This window comes from Rutidosis leptorrhynchoides, chromosome 9, assembly GCF_046630445.1.
Source record: "Rutidosis leptorrhynchoides isolate AG116_Rl617_1_P2 chromosome 9, CSIRO_AGI_Rlap_v1, whole genome shotgun sequence".
NCBI lineage: Eukaryota > Viridiplantae > Streptophyta > Magnoliopsida > Asterales > Asteraceae > Rutidosis > Rutidosis leptorrhynchoides.
Genome location: NC_092341.1, coordinates 290,001,595 through 290,015,071, shown reverse-complemented (window position 1 = coordinate 290,015,071; position 13,477 = coordinate 290,001,595). Strand labels below are relative to the sequence as shown.

General features: G+C 34.0%; 1 protein-coding gene across 1 annotated transcript; it reads right to left on the bottom strand.

Annotated features, from left to right (window-relative positions):
• Window positions 1-1,419: 1,419 nt before the first annotated feature.
• On the bottom strand, window positions 1,420-3,529 carry LOC139867363 (NAC domain-containing protein 17-like). The gene is made up of 2 exons (XM_071855729.1): window positions 3,236-3,529; window positions 1,420-2,870 (listed from the first exon to the last, which is right to left on the bottom strand). The coding sequence occupies exons 1-2, from the start codon at window positions 3,441-3,443 to the stop codon at window positions 1,906-1,908; spliced, it is 1,173 nt and encodes a 390-aa protein (XP_071711830.1). The 5' UTR covers window positions 3,444-3,529; the 3' UTR covers window positions 1,420-1,905.
• Between the last annotated feature and the right edge of the window lie 9,948 nt (window positions 3,530-13,477).

Below are 13,477 nucleotides of genomic sequence, written 5' to 3'. Positions count from 1 at the left end.
AAAATTTTATCTTTACACTTTTTACTCCTGGAAAAGTGTAAATTAGGGGGGGGGGGGGGGGCGTCGTGTAAATGTAGTCGAAGTTGATGGACCGTTTGTAATGTGAACGCAAACTCAAAACGACAATCCGATATAACTGAAACGACGATTTTCCGCACCACTTTTACTATATAAAGTAAGTGTGTGTTAATGTTAATAACAAAACATGGCTGCAAAAGTATGTAGCTAATTAACTGCACATGTGTCTTCAAAATTCCATCATTTCTTTGCTTTTTAATTTTATTTTTTGTATATACCTGAAACATAAAAACCGAAACACTCACGCACACACTATTCAATAGTAGTGTTCATTTGAACATTACATTTAAAGTTTTAAACACTTCTTTTATTTTGTGTACTTTATTTTATTATTAAAAAGCAACGAAGAAATAACTTCAAATGCAAGGTTGTTGCTGCATAGGATTATCTGCAAAATAAATAATCTATCTACAATATTCTTGTATCGTGTATTTCTATTGCAATTTTATTTTTCTTTTTAATTTTTTTCAAAACACAAAAGGTGTTCGATTTAGTGTGGTTGACATTCAGAGTTTTGTTATGTAGAATACTTTTAAAATCGTAACTTTTGTCGAAGACATGGATCAGAGACGAAGTATAATTTGTATCGCCCTGTTCATAAGCTCTTACAAATTGTGCGAGGTGATTTCTTTTTGCAGCTTTCTTATTTTAGCAATAAAAGTTTTATTTGCATTGGATTGCCACTTAATTTACTTAGAATTATCGAACTGACATAATTAGCTAGTTAGGTTATGGTTCATACGATTCATAATGAACAAATTATAACTAAGCACATCATTTGAGTTGTTCTGTTAATAAGAGCACAGGGAGTCGTTCGGTGTTAAATCCTGAGGTCAAAACAGGGGAAATCGTTCAGTGTTAAACCTCAGTGTTAAATCATTATTTAATTATTATTATTTAATTTATTTAACTAATAAAAAAAATATAATAAAAATAAAAATAAAATTTTGGTGATTTAACGGTGATTTAACACCGGAGAGGAGTGGTGTGCACCGGTGTCCCCGGTGTTAAATCTTTAAACACACTGTTAGCCAGGTAACGTTGAAGCATTTAACGCAGATTTAACATTGATTTAACACTGGAGGGGAGTGGTGCGCACCGGTGTCCCCGGTGTTAAATCCCTTTAACAGTGACAAAAGTGCTCGACTCCTAGAGCTCTAAGACTAGACCATTGCCACTGATAGCTAAGATATACGTATGTTATCAACCTATGTCCTATCTCCTGCCTTATATGTCACACATATTCTAATTCTAACACATCAACTTGTAACAATCACTGTAAGGTTATTTGTCCATACCTAAGGATAAGAGATACCTATGTATACGTGGATTTATCTCAATATAACCTCTTTCCTTAATTTCAACCAACATCTATGAAATCAGACAAAGATTAATAAAACAAACAATACTCCAAAGAAACTAAACGTAAACAAAATCCATGTTTGCTCGATCTAAATGATCACTTAAGCCTTATAGTTTCGGAGTTACAATTTTTCGTAACTCTCCAATGCTGAAGTGGAAGAAAACCACTTATATGAACCATCATCATCATCTCCATTTTTTCATAACTGATTCAAAGCAGATTTTGGTGTTTCAGTTTTCAACACCTAGAATAATCAGCAAAAACCGACCGCTAGCAAAAAAACATGTCCATCAGCTAACAATTAAGCCACCTATACCACATTCATAGCACCAGAACTCTTCAAGTTGGGCCTTTTGCCATCTGATCAAGAGCCTGAATGTTAGCCATATGTTAACATCTCTCAACTGGACTCTACAAAATCTAACCTCTTTTAGGTGTCAATTAGTAAATCACAACCCCATTTGTTAATGCGTATTCCTCCAAAAACTTGATTCAAATTCAGAACCTGAATGCAAAGAACTGGCAACTTCAGGTACTTGAGTCGAGAGGTCATAACCCGCTTGAACCTCAGTGTTTATAGCATCAGTTCCGGTACCATTTGAGTACAAATGAAAACATGAGTTTTCAGTTTCAAAACCAACATTACTTGTATAAGACGAGTATCGAATTGGTTGACTTGTGAATGGATCTTGGAAATCAAGCGCATCAAAACCGTCAAAATAAGCAAACGGCCGATCATCATCCAACATGGGCAATTGAGTGTTTTGGTAAGCATCTTGTGGAATAATTAAATCATCCAATTCAAGAAAATCATCATTGACCACCAACGGCTGCTGAACCTCCTCCACAGAACTAATCACAGACGGTTCATTTGCTGCATGAACCAAATCAGAATCAGGCTGCGCCTCTTGGCTCGGGCCCACATCTATCACACTTTCTTGTTTTTCTTCCTCAACATTATTAACCATAATACCACTTGTTGATTGAGGCTCATTCACTAACTTATTAACGTTATGCACTAATATCTCATCAAGACCTAGAAAGTCATGATCGTCTTCCCACTCTTCTTCTACAAAAGGAGCACCATACTGTTCACCGTTTTTGGGTCCCAGTCCGCTCTTTTTAAACACTTTGCACAAGACGTAAAAACCTTCAATTTGTCTGCAACTCTTGAGCTCATCTTCGTTCAGGGCGTACTCATGCATCACCCAATCAGTACGTTGACCAGAGGGTGCACGACCTTCATGATAAATGAGAGTTTTTTTAAACCCAACAGACCGCAATTTGCACGTTATAACACGATCCTTTCCGGTTGCCTTCCAATAACCGTACTTAGTTGCCCTGCTAGATTTAACTCCGCTGGGATACTTTCGACCACTTGGGCAAAAGTAGAACCATTGCCTGTCACCAGTTTTCCATTTAGATAAACCTACATTACAAATTCATCACAACATTCATTAGATATAATCTTCAATGATACAGTTAATGAGATAACAAACAAAAAAAATACTATGCATCAATAGTAAAACTAGTACAAATACAGCAGCATATAATGACATTATGACAATAATAATAATAATAATAATGATCTACTGATAAAACAGAGTTTGGATGCACGATAACATATAAATAAATGGTACTAGTATGAACACAGCCAAATGTTCAAACAGTATACATATTAATGTTGAAAGTATCACAATATCATATCATAAAAACAATTAATTAAACCCTAAAAAAATAACAGTTAATATGAATATGGAGTTATTAATGAAGTGAAAGAGTGAATGTGTATACCTGGCAATTCGTTAGGGTGCCATTTATAAACATCAATTAGGGCAATGATATCAAGTTTGAGAGATCGACCGCAGGTTTTTCGTTTAAGATAATACAGAATGAGTTCTTCATCCGTCGGATGAAACCGGAAACCTGGCGGGAACAGTTTTTCTCCGGCGTAAGAATGTGGATTGGAAACAGTCGCCGCTTCTGTCAACTCAGAAGCCATGAAATTGATCGATTGATTGATTGAGATTAGGTTTCGATTTCGACGGAAGATTGAAATCGAAACCCTAGAGGGGGTTTCGATAGAAAACGTGGAGAGCAAGAATGAATTGTGTGATGATAGCCCAAAAAAGGGGTGGATGAGTCGGATATTTATATCGCGTAATTATAGCAAATGGGTGGACCCGCTTCGTAGATCAGAATCCATAATTATATTCATTTGTTTTTTATTTTTATTTTATATTTTATTTTATTTTTATGTTAATTATTTATCTACTAACTAATAACTATGATCTATGATCTATGATTCCTTTAATTTTATTTAATTCATCAATCATGAGTCATCTGTCATATTCAATATATATTAACCATGAAGAATATCATTTAGATATTAAAGAAAACTATTAATTTATTCTTAATATGTAAAGAAAATAAAATGTTATAAAAATATATATATAACAAGACATAATAAACATTTAACCACAACAATACGTAATTGTAGAAAAATTGCTACGGTTATTACATAGATTTTGTCAAATATAAATGTATAGATGTATTGTAAAATTGTAAATTGTAATATATCATTGATTGTGAAGTCACTATTACTATATTTACTATATAGTTGATGATATTGAAATTTAAATTTACCTAATAGATACGTGCATTTAATTTATACTAAATCTCAAAATAACAAAAGCCTATTAAAATAATGGATGCATATAAGATATGTGAACTTTATACACTTTCACATTATTATATATATATATTTCACAATATACGTTCACTAACACTTTAATATGTATTCATATTCATTATTCATACATATGGATCTAGATTATCCATATATGAAGCGAGTAGATAAGAGGATATTTATTGAATTGGGTGACCAGTGTTATTCGTAGGTAAAGATGTAACTTTTTTTACTTAAATTCTTCTGATAAAAAGTAAACCCGAACCTAAAAACGACATTAGAGAAGCTGAGCCGAGCCATGTAACAACGAAACTAGCTGGTAATAAAATTATGCTTTCCAAAAAGGAAAAACGACGAAACTAGCCACAAGCCCACAACTAGTATTTAGAGTTATAGAAAAAAGTACTCCGTATTACACTATTTAGGATTGTAAGGAGAGAATAAAATAGAGTTTTTAACGAATTTGCTCAAATAAAAATGTTTGTGATAATTTGTTAAAAAACATTGCAAATTTGTCAACGCAATTCGCAAGCGACTTCCGTATGGTTATTATTTACAGTTTCTCCTTCACGACGCACAAATGATTCGCGTCCTTGCGACCCGTCTATATGAAGGACTCTAGCGATTAATGTCTTTGCATTTGATGTTATCCTGATAAGATATTCAGATAAGATCTTAGAGTCTAAGTTAAATTTCATGCAGGATTTAAAACCCATGAAAATTTGATTTTTTCATTTTCATGGCGTCTCAATTTTATTTTTAATAAAAAAAAATTCCGTACTTATTGCCGGATGTCCACTCGGAAACAATCGCTCTATCCCTCGAATAGAGAGAAAGATGAATTTCTCTACTTTTGAGAGCGTTTTCACTCTGGGTGGAGAAATGACTTGTCATTATTCTCGGATAAGCGAAGGATTGTCTACATCTCATATCTCTCATACACCACTTATGTGTATTGTGTTTTATTATTGTTGTTGTTGTGATCTTCGTAAATTTGTTTAAATAATGTTTCCAATGTATAAATATAGTGTCAAGAGAACTGTTATTTTATTTAAAAAAATATTTTAAGAGAATTTTAATAGTTTCATTAAGATTTCTAACCTACCATCTTAGCATTTATACGTTTTTAGTTTTTATTATGTGGAGTAACAAGTACCCTGTATATGTCAATTAGAGATTTGTTGTTTATATATATCAGACGGTGCTTTCGACTTTGTCAAAAACAATCACATGTATTTACTAATTATAATGACGGACATTAATGAGATAGACCAATCGCTTAACTCGTGTAAAAAACGAGGATCAACTAAGTAAACAAAGTTTAGGTGTAAAACCAAGTATCACAATATAACCTAGTGGTTGGGGCTCTGAGTTTTTCTTGCAAGCGGTTTCAGGTTCGAATCATGTTTAGGATGCATATATTGTGGTGGGCAGAGAAGGATTAAAAACAGATTGAAAATAATCATGTTGAGCTGCATACATCAGAGTATGAGGTCGGATTACTCGCCTGTGACGATCGCTCCAAATCCATATGGACGAACACGTCATTCATTGATTTCATTGCGAGGTATTTGACCTCTATATGATACGTTTTGTAAACATTGCATTCTTTTGAAAAGGCACACCATAAATGAATATTTAAATCAAAGGTTTTCGACATCTGGTGATTTCTACATATAGACAATCACCATAAATAATAGTTTACAACAGTACTTCCGTTGACAATGCAGTCAAAATAAGATACATGGTGATGATTTGGTGAATGCAACGTTTCCTTGAAAAATATGTCATGTAAGACTCCATGCACATAGCTTGTCTAACATCTAAGCAAACAGCGGAAGACTTCTAGGAAACCTGAGAATAAACATGCTAACAAGTGTCAACACAAAGGTTGGTGAGTTCATAGTTTTAATGTTTCGTATAATCTGTATATAAAGGTGGATCACAAGATTTCAGTTGTTTCATCCAGAAACGTTTATCAAAATATTCTACAAGATTGAGCACCCTGGTAACTAAACTTTAACGTCTATATAATAAGTACCCCTGTTTTAACATACATGCAACCAACATGTACAATACACGCAAACCAACATGTACTAAACTCAAATAGCATACGTCTGTTTTATAGTTCAGGCTAGGGTCTCTATACCTGGAACAGACGGGGATGTCAAGCCCTATGGATCCATATATAACTACTCGCGCCCACCAGTTCTTATAACCGGCAGTTACTAGTTACCAAAGCTAAGGGATTTTCGGTTCAAACTCGGTGTAGAATTTAGTATGTACTTGTATCCATTGTGTTTAAAATAAAGTGCATGTATTCTCAGCCCAAAAATATAGATTGCAAAAGCAATTAAAAAGGGAGCAAATGAAACTCATGCATATAAATATTGTAAATCAGTTAATAACGCATTTGCATGTATTCTCAGCCCAAAAATGTAGAGAGTAAAAAGGGATCATATGAAACTCAGAGTATCGAATAACCGTAGATCTCAACGTATCAATATTGAGATTCAATATTGTAGAAAAGTACGTAGATGTAACGGAGATGATAAACACTAGGTTTGATTTACAAATATACCCCCGAACATTACCCATAACCTCCTTGGCAATAACCCATAATTTCCTTAACTCTAGCTTGCTTGTAAACTCGTTTTGAAATCGTTTGGACATAACCTCGTCGTAGTATTTTATGTATAATACTAATAATATTACTAATAAAAATAATAAGATTAATAATGTAGTGACCCGAACTTTTCCATGTTTATATATATTAATTGAGATTGATATTTACATGATTAAATGTTTCCAACATATTAAGCAATCAAACTTGTTAAGACTTGATTAATTGAAATATGTTTCATATAGACAATTGACCACCCAAGTTGACCGGTGATTCACGAACGTTAAAACTTGTAAAAACTATATGATGACATATATATGGATATATATATAGTTAACATGATACTATGATAAGTAAACATATCATTAAGTATATTAACAATGAACTACATATGTAAAAACAAGACTACTAACTTAATGATTTTTAAACGAGACATATATGTAACGATTATCGTTGTAAAGACATTTAATGTATATATATCATATTAAGAGATATTCATACATGATAATATCATGATAATATAATTATTTAAAATCTCATTTGATATTATAAACATTGGGTTAACAACATTTAACAAGATCGTTAACCTAAAGGTTTCAAAACAACACTTACATGTAACGACTAACGATGACTTAACGACTCAGTTAAAATGTATATACATGTAGTGTTTTAATATGTATTTATACACTTTTGAAAGACTTCAATACACTTATCAAAATACTTCTACTTAACAAAAATGCTTACAATTACATCCTCGTTCAGTTTCATCAACAATTCTACTCGTATGCACCCGTATTCGTACTCGTACAATACACAGCTTTTAGATGTATGTACTATTAGTATATACACTCCAATGATCAGCTCTTAGCAGCCCATGTGAGTCACCTAACACATGTGGGAACCATCATTTGGCAACTAGCATGAAATATCTCATAAAATTACAAAAATATGAGTAATCATTCATGACTTATTTACATGAAAACAAAATTACATATCCTTTATATCTAATCCATACACCAACGACCAAAAACACCTACAAACACTTTCATTCTTCAATTTTCTTCATCTAATTGATCTCTCTCAAGTTCTATCTTCAAGTTCTAAGTGTTCTTCATAAATTTCAAAAGTTCTAGTTTCATAAAATCAAGAATACTTTCAAGTTTGCTAGCTCACTTCCAATCTTGTAAGGTGATCATCCAACCTCAAGAAATCTTTGTTTCTTACAGTAGGTTATCATTCTAATACAAGGTAATAATCATATTCAAACTTTGGTTCAATTTCTATAACTATAACAATCTTATTTCAAGTGATGATCTTACTTGAACTTGTTTTCGTGTCATGATTCTGCTTCAAGAACTTCGAGCCATCCAAGGATCCGTTGAAGCTAGATCCATTTTTCTCTTTTCCAGTAGGTTTATCCAAGGAACTTAAGGTAGTAATGATGTTCATAACATCATTCGATTCATACATATAAAGCTATCTTATTCGAAGGTTTAAACTTGTAATCACTAGAACATAGTTTAGTTAATTCTAAACTTGTTCGCAAACAAAAGTTAATCCTTCTAACTTGACTTTTAAAATCAACTAAACACATGTTCTATATCTATATGATATGCTAACTTAATGATTTAAAACCTGGAAACACGAAAAACACCGTAAAACCGGATTTACGCCGTCGTAGTAACACCGCGGGCTGTTTTGGGTTAGTTAATTAAAAACTATGATAAACTTTGATTTAAAAGTTGTTATTCTGAGAAAATGATTTTTATTATGAACATGAAACTATATCCAAAAATTATGGTTAAACTCAAAGTGGAAGTATGTTTTCTAAAATGGTCATCTAGACGTCGTTCTTTCGACTGAAATGACTACCTTTACAAAAACGACTTGTAACTTATTTTTCCGACTATAAACCTATACTTTTTCTGTTTAGATTCATAAAATAGAGTTCAATATGAAACCATAGCAATTTGATTCACTCAAAACGGATTTAAAATGAAGAAGTTATGGGTAAAACAAGATTGGATAATTTTTCTCATTTTAGCTACGTGAAAATTGGTAACAAATCTATTCCAACCATAACTTAATCAACTTGTATTGTATATTATGTAATCTTGAGATACCATAGACACGTATACAATGTTTCGACCTATCATGTCGACACATCTATATATATTTCGGAACAACCATAGACACTCTATATGTGAATGTTGGAGTTAGCTATACAGGATTGAGGTTGATTTCAAAATATATATAGTTTGAGTTGTGATCAATACTGAGATACGTATACACTGGGTCGTGGATTGATTCAAGATAATATTTATCGATTTATTTCTGTACATCTAACTGTGGACAACTAGTTATAGGTTACTAACGAGGACAGCTGACTTAATAAACTTAAAACATCAAAATATATTAAAAGTGTTGTAAATATATTTTGAACATACTTTAATATATATGTATATATTGTTATAGGTTCGCGAATCAACAGTGGCCAAGTCTTACTTCCCGACGAAGTAAAAATCTGTGAAAGTGAGTTATAGTCCCACTTTAAAATCTAATATTTTTGGGATGAGAATACATGCAGGTTTTATAAATGATTTACAAAATAGACACAAGTACGTGAAACTACATTCTATGGTTGAATTATCGAAATCGAATATGCCCCTTTTTATTAAGTCTGGTAATCTAAGAATTAGGGAACAGACACCCTAATTGACGCGAATCCTAAAGATAGATCTATTGGGCCTAACAAACCCCATCCAAAGTACCGGATGCTTTAGTACTTCGAAATTTATATCATATCCGAAGGGTGTCCCGGAATGATGGGGATATTCTTATATATGCATCTTGTTAATGTCGGTTACCAGGTGTTCACCATATGAATGATTTTTATCTCTATGTATGGGATGTATATTGAAATATGAAATCTTGTGGTCTATTATTATGATTTAATATATATATAGGTTAAACCTATAACTCACCAACATTTTTGTTGACGTTTTAAGCATGTTTATTCTCAGGTGATTATTAAGAGCTTCCGCTGTCGCATACTTAAATAAGGACGAGATTTGGAGTCCATGCTTGTATGATATTGTGTAAAAACTGCATTCAAGAAACTTATTTTGTTGTAACATATTTGTATTGTAAACCATTATGTAATGGTCATGTGTAAATAGGTTATTTTAGATTATCATTATTTAATAATCTACGTAAAGCTTTTTAAACCTTTATTGATGAAATAAAGGTTATGGTTTGTTTTAAAAATGAATGCAGTCTTTGAAAAACGTCTCATATAGAGGTCAAAACCTCGCAACGAAATCAATTAATATGGAACGTTTTTAATCAATAAGAACGGGACATTTCAGTTGGTATCAGAGCGTTGGTCTTAGAGAACCAGAAAATTTGCATTAGTGTGTCTTATCGAGTTTGTTAGGATGCATTAGTGAGTCTGGACTTCGACCGTGTTTTCTTTAAAAATGATTGCTTAACATTTTTGTTGGAAACTATATATTTTTAACATATGAATATTATGTGATATATTAATCTCTTAACGTGTTTGATATTATGTGATAGATGTCTACCTCTAGAACAAGTCCCATTGACTCACCTAATAATAATGAAGAGTCAAATGTAAATTGGAATGATTCGTGGACTGATTCACAAGTTCCCGAAGAGGAACCGGAAGAAGAGTCGGAACCGGAAGAAGAATCAGAACCGGAAGAAGAATCGGAACCGGATGAAGAAATAGAACCGGTGGGGGAAATAATAAAACGGTTAAGTAAAAGAAAATCCTCAACCAACCGACCAAGGTTAATTATGGTCAATGGTGTTTCCGCCAAGGAAGCAAAATATTGGGAGGATTACCAATTCTCCGATGAATCGGATTCCGACGAGAATTCCGATGATGTTATAGAAATTACCCCAACTGAATTTAAAAAGGCAAAAGAAAATAATAAGGGAAAGGGCATAAAAATAGAGAAATCTAATTCCAACCCCGATGAACTTTATATGTATCGTCAACGCCCGAAGTCCTTAAGTTGTAACAATGACTCGGGAACCTCTAAACCACCAGGTTTTTCTAAACCAATGTGGACAACGACGGCTCGTATTAGGGGAACATCATATATCCCTAGAAACTTGGCAAAACGAACCAAAACCGAAGAAGAAGAAACGAGCGAGTCGGAATAAGATAGTTGTATTCGTGTGGTGTAATATATGTAATATAGTGTTCTTATGCTTTATGATATATGTAAAAATTGCTTGTATTAATAAGTATTTTTTTATGAATCTAACTCTTGTCTATTTTACAGTTTAAAAACACAAAATAGATAGACAACCCAATATTTTAAGAGACCTACCCGGAGACATGATTGATGAAATCTTGTCTAGAGTCGGCCAGAATTCCTCGGCACAACTATTTAAGGCGAGATCAGTTTGTAAGAAATTCGAAGAACGTTCCAAGAATGTCTTGGTTTATAAGAGACTTTCATTTGAAAGATGGGGGATATCACATTGGGAAACCCATAAGTTACGATGTGTTTACTTTGACGCATATATTGCTTGGAACCCAAATGCTATTTTACGCAACGGGTTAAGAAATTATTTTGACTCAATATATCCGAATATTGGACTTCGTGATTTAGAAAAAGCGGCTAACATGCAACATAAAGAAGCATGTTATGCTTACGGATTAGTAATGTTCGCATCTCACCAAAGTGAGAACAAGAACATCGGGCTACAACTATTAAACAAAACGTTCCCACAAGTGACGGAGTCGGTAATTGGGGTAAGAAATGAGGTTTTTAGATTATTACGGGACTGTTGGACATTACGTAACCCTCGTCCCTTTGACGACGTTACAACACGCTGTCTTATCAACGGCCATAACGGTTATGTTGCACAAGACCAAGGATGGGAAGTAATCCTAGTAAAACCAGAATGCATGACATGTTTCTGGACGTATGAATTACGTGTCTTTATTGCCTTTGCTGAACGACTTGTGTACTAGCTAGAATTATCTTCACAACCATCTTGTATCAAATTTATTGTGTGCTATATTTCATGCTTTATGTAAAATAAGCGGTATTGTAAGTTTGTAAAATATTGTATAAAAGTTTGAACGCGAAATATTATTATAATCAGTTTTTTATATAGAATTGTAGTAGTTGAATTGTATATTAGCTACTAAGTATGAACTTAACGGGTAGGTACTACCCGAATTTAAACTTATAAAACGCTAATATGAAGAAAAAGCTTTTATAAATGAGTTCATATTATGCTACGAAATACTATTAACTACTCTTAATATTCTGTATGATTAACTTGTTCCATTTAACTATTTTGAAGGAAATGGCACCGACTACTCGACACACCGTGAATATGAATGAAGAGGAATTCCGTACTTTTCTAGCTTCAAACATAGCCGCAGTACAGGCTGCGCTACATACCAACAATAACCTTGGATCTAGCAGTACAGGAAATCGTGTAGGATGCACCTACAAAGAATTCACTGCCTGCAAACCTTTGGAATTTGATGGAACCGAAGGACCGATCGGATTGAAACGGTGGACCGAGAAGGTCGAATCGGTGTTTGCCATAAGTAAGTGTACTGAAGAGGACAAAGTGAAGTACGCTACGCATACCTTCACAGGTTCTGCGTTAACATGGTGGAATACCTATCTAGAGCAAGTGGGACAAGATGATGCGTACGCACTACCGTGGTCAGCATTCAAGCACTTGATGAACGAGAAGTACCGTCCCAGAACCGAGGTCAATAAGCTCAAGACAGAACTTAGAGGGTTACGAACCCAAGGATTTGATATTACCACGTACGAAAGACGATTCACAGAATTGTGCCTATTGTGTCCGGGAGCATTCGAAGATGAGGAAGAGAAGATCGACGCGTTTGTGAAAGGATTACCGGAAAGAATCCAAGAAGATATAAGTTCACACGAGCCCGCCTCCATACAACAGGCATGTAGAATGGCTCACAAACTAGTGAACCAGATTGAAGAAAGAATTAAAGAACAGACTGCTGAAGAGGCCAATGGGAAGCAAGTCAAAAGAAAGTGGGAGGAAAATGGTGATAAGAATCACCAATACAACAACAACAGCAATTACAACAATAACCGCAACAATTATCCCAACAATCGCAACATCAATCGCAACTACAACAAACGGCCCAACAACAACAACAACAACAACAACAACAACAGCAACTACAACAATCATCCCAACAACAATAATAACCGCAACAACAACAACAATCAGAAGCAGCTATGCCAAAGGTGTGAAAAGAATCACTCAGGGTTCTGCACCAAATTTTGCAACAAGTGTAAAAGAAATGGTCATAGCGCGGTGAAGTGTGAGGTCTACGGACCAGGGGTTAATAGAACGAAAGGAACAAATGGTGTCAGAACGAGTAATGGCGGAGTAAGTAGTGTCGGAGCAAGTTATGCCAATGTAGTTTGTTATAAATGTGGAAAACCGGGCCACATTATTAGAAATTGCCCGAACCAGGAGAACACGAATGGACAAGGCCGTGGAAGAGTTTTCAATATTAATGCGGTAGAGGCACAGGAAGACCCGGAGCTTGTTACGGGTATGTTTCTTATTGACAATAAATCTGCTTACGTTTTATTTGATTCGGGTGCGGATAGAAGCTATATGAGTAGAGATTTTTGTGCTAAATTAAGTTGTCCATTGACGCCTTTGGATAGTA

Coding starts and splice junctions, on each gene's coding strand:
- LOC139867363 (XM_071855729.1), bottom strand. CDS start 3,443: ATGGCTTCTGAGTTGACAGAAGCGGCGACTGTTTCCAATCCACATTCT. Junction 2,871..3,235: donor GCACCCTAACGAATTGCCAG/GTATACACATTC, acceptor TTTGTAATGTAG/GTTTATCTAAATGGAAAACT.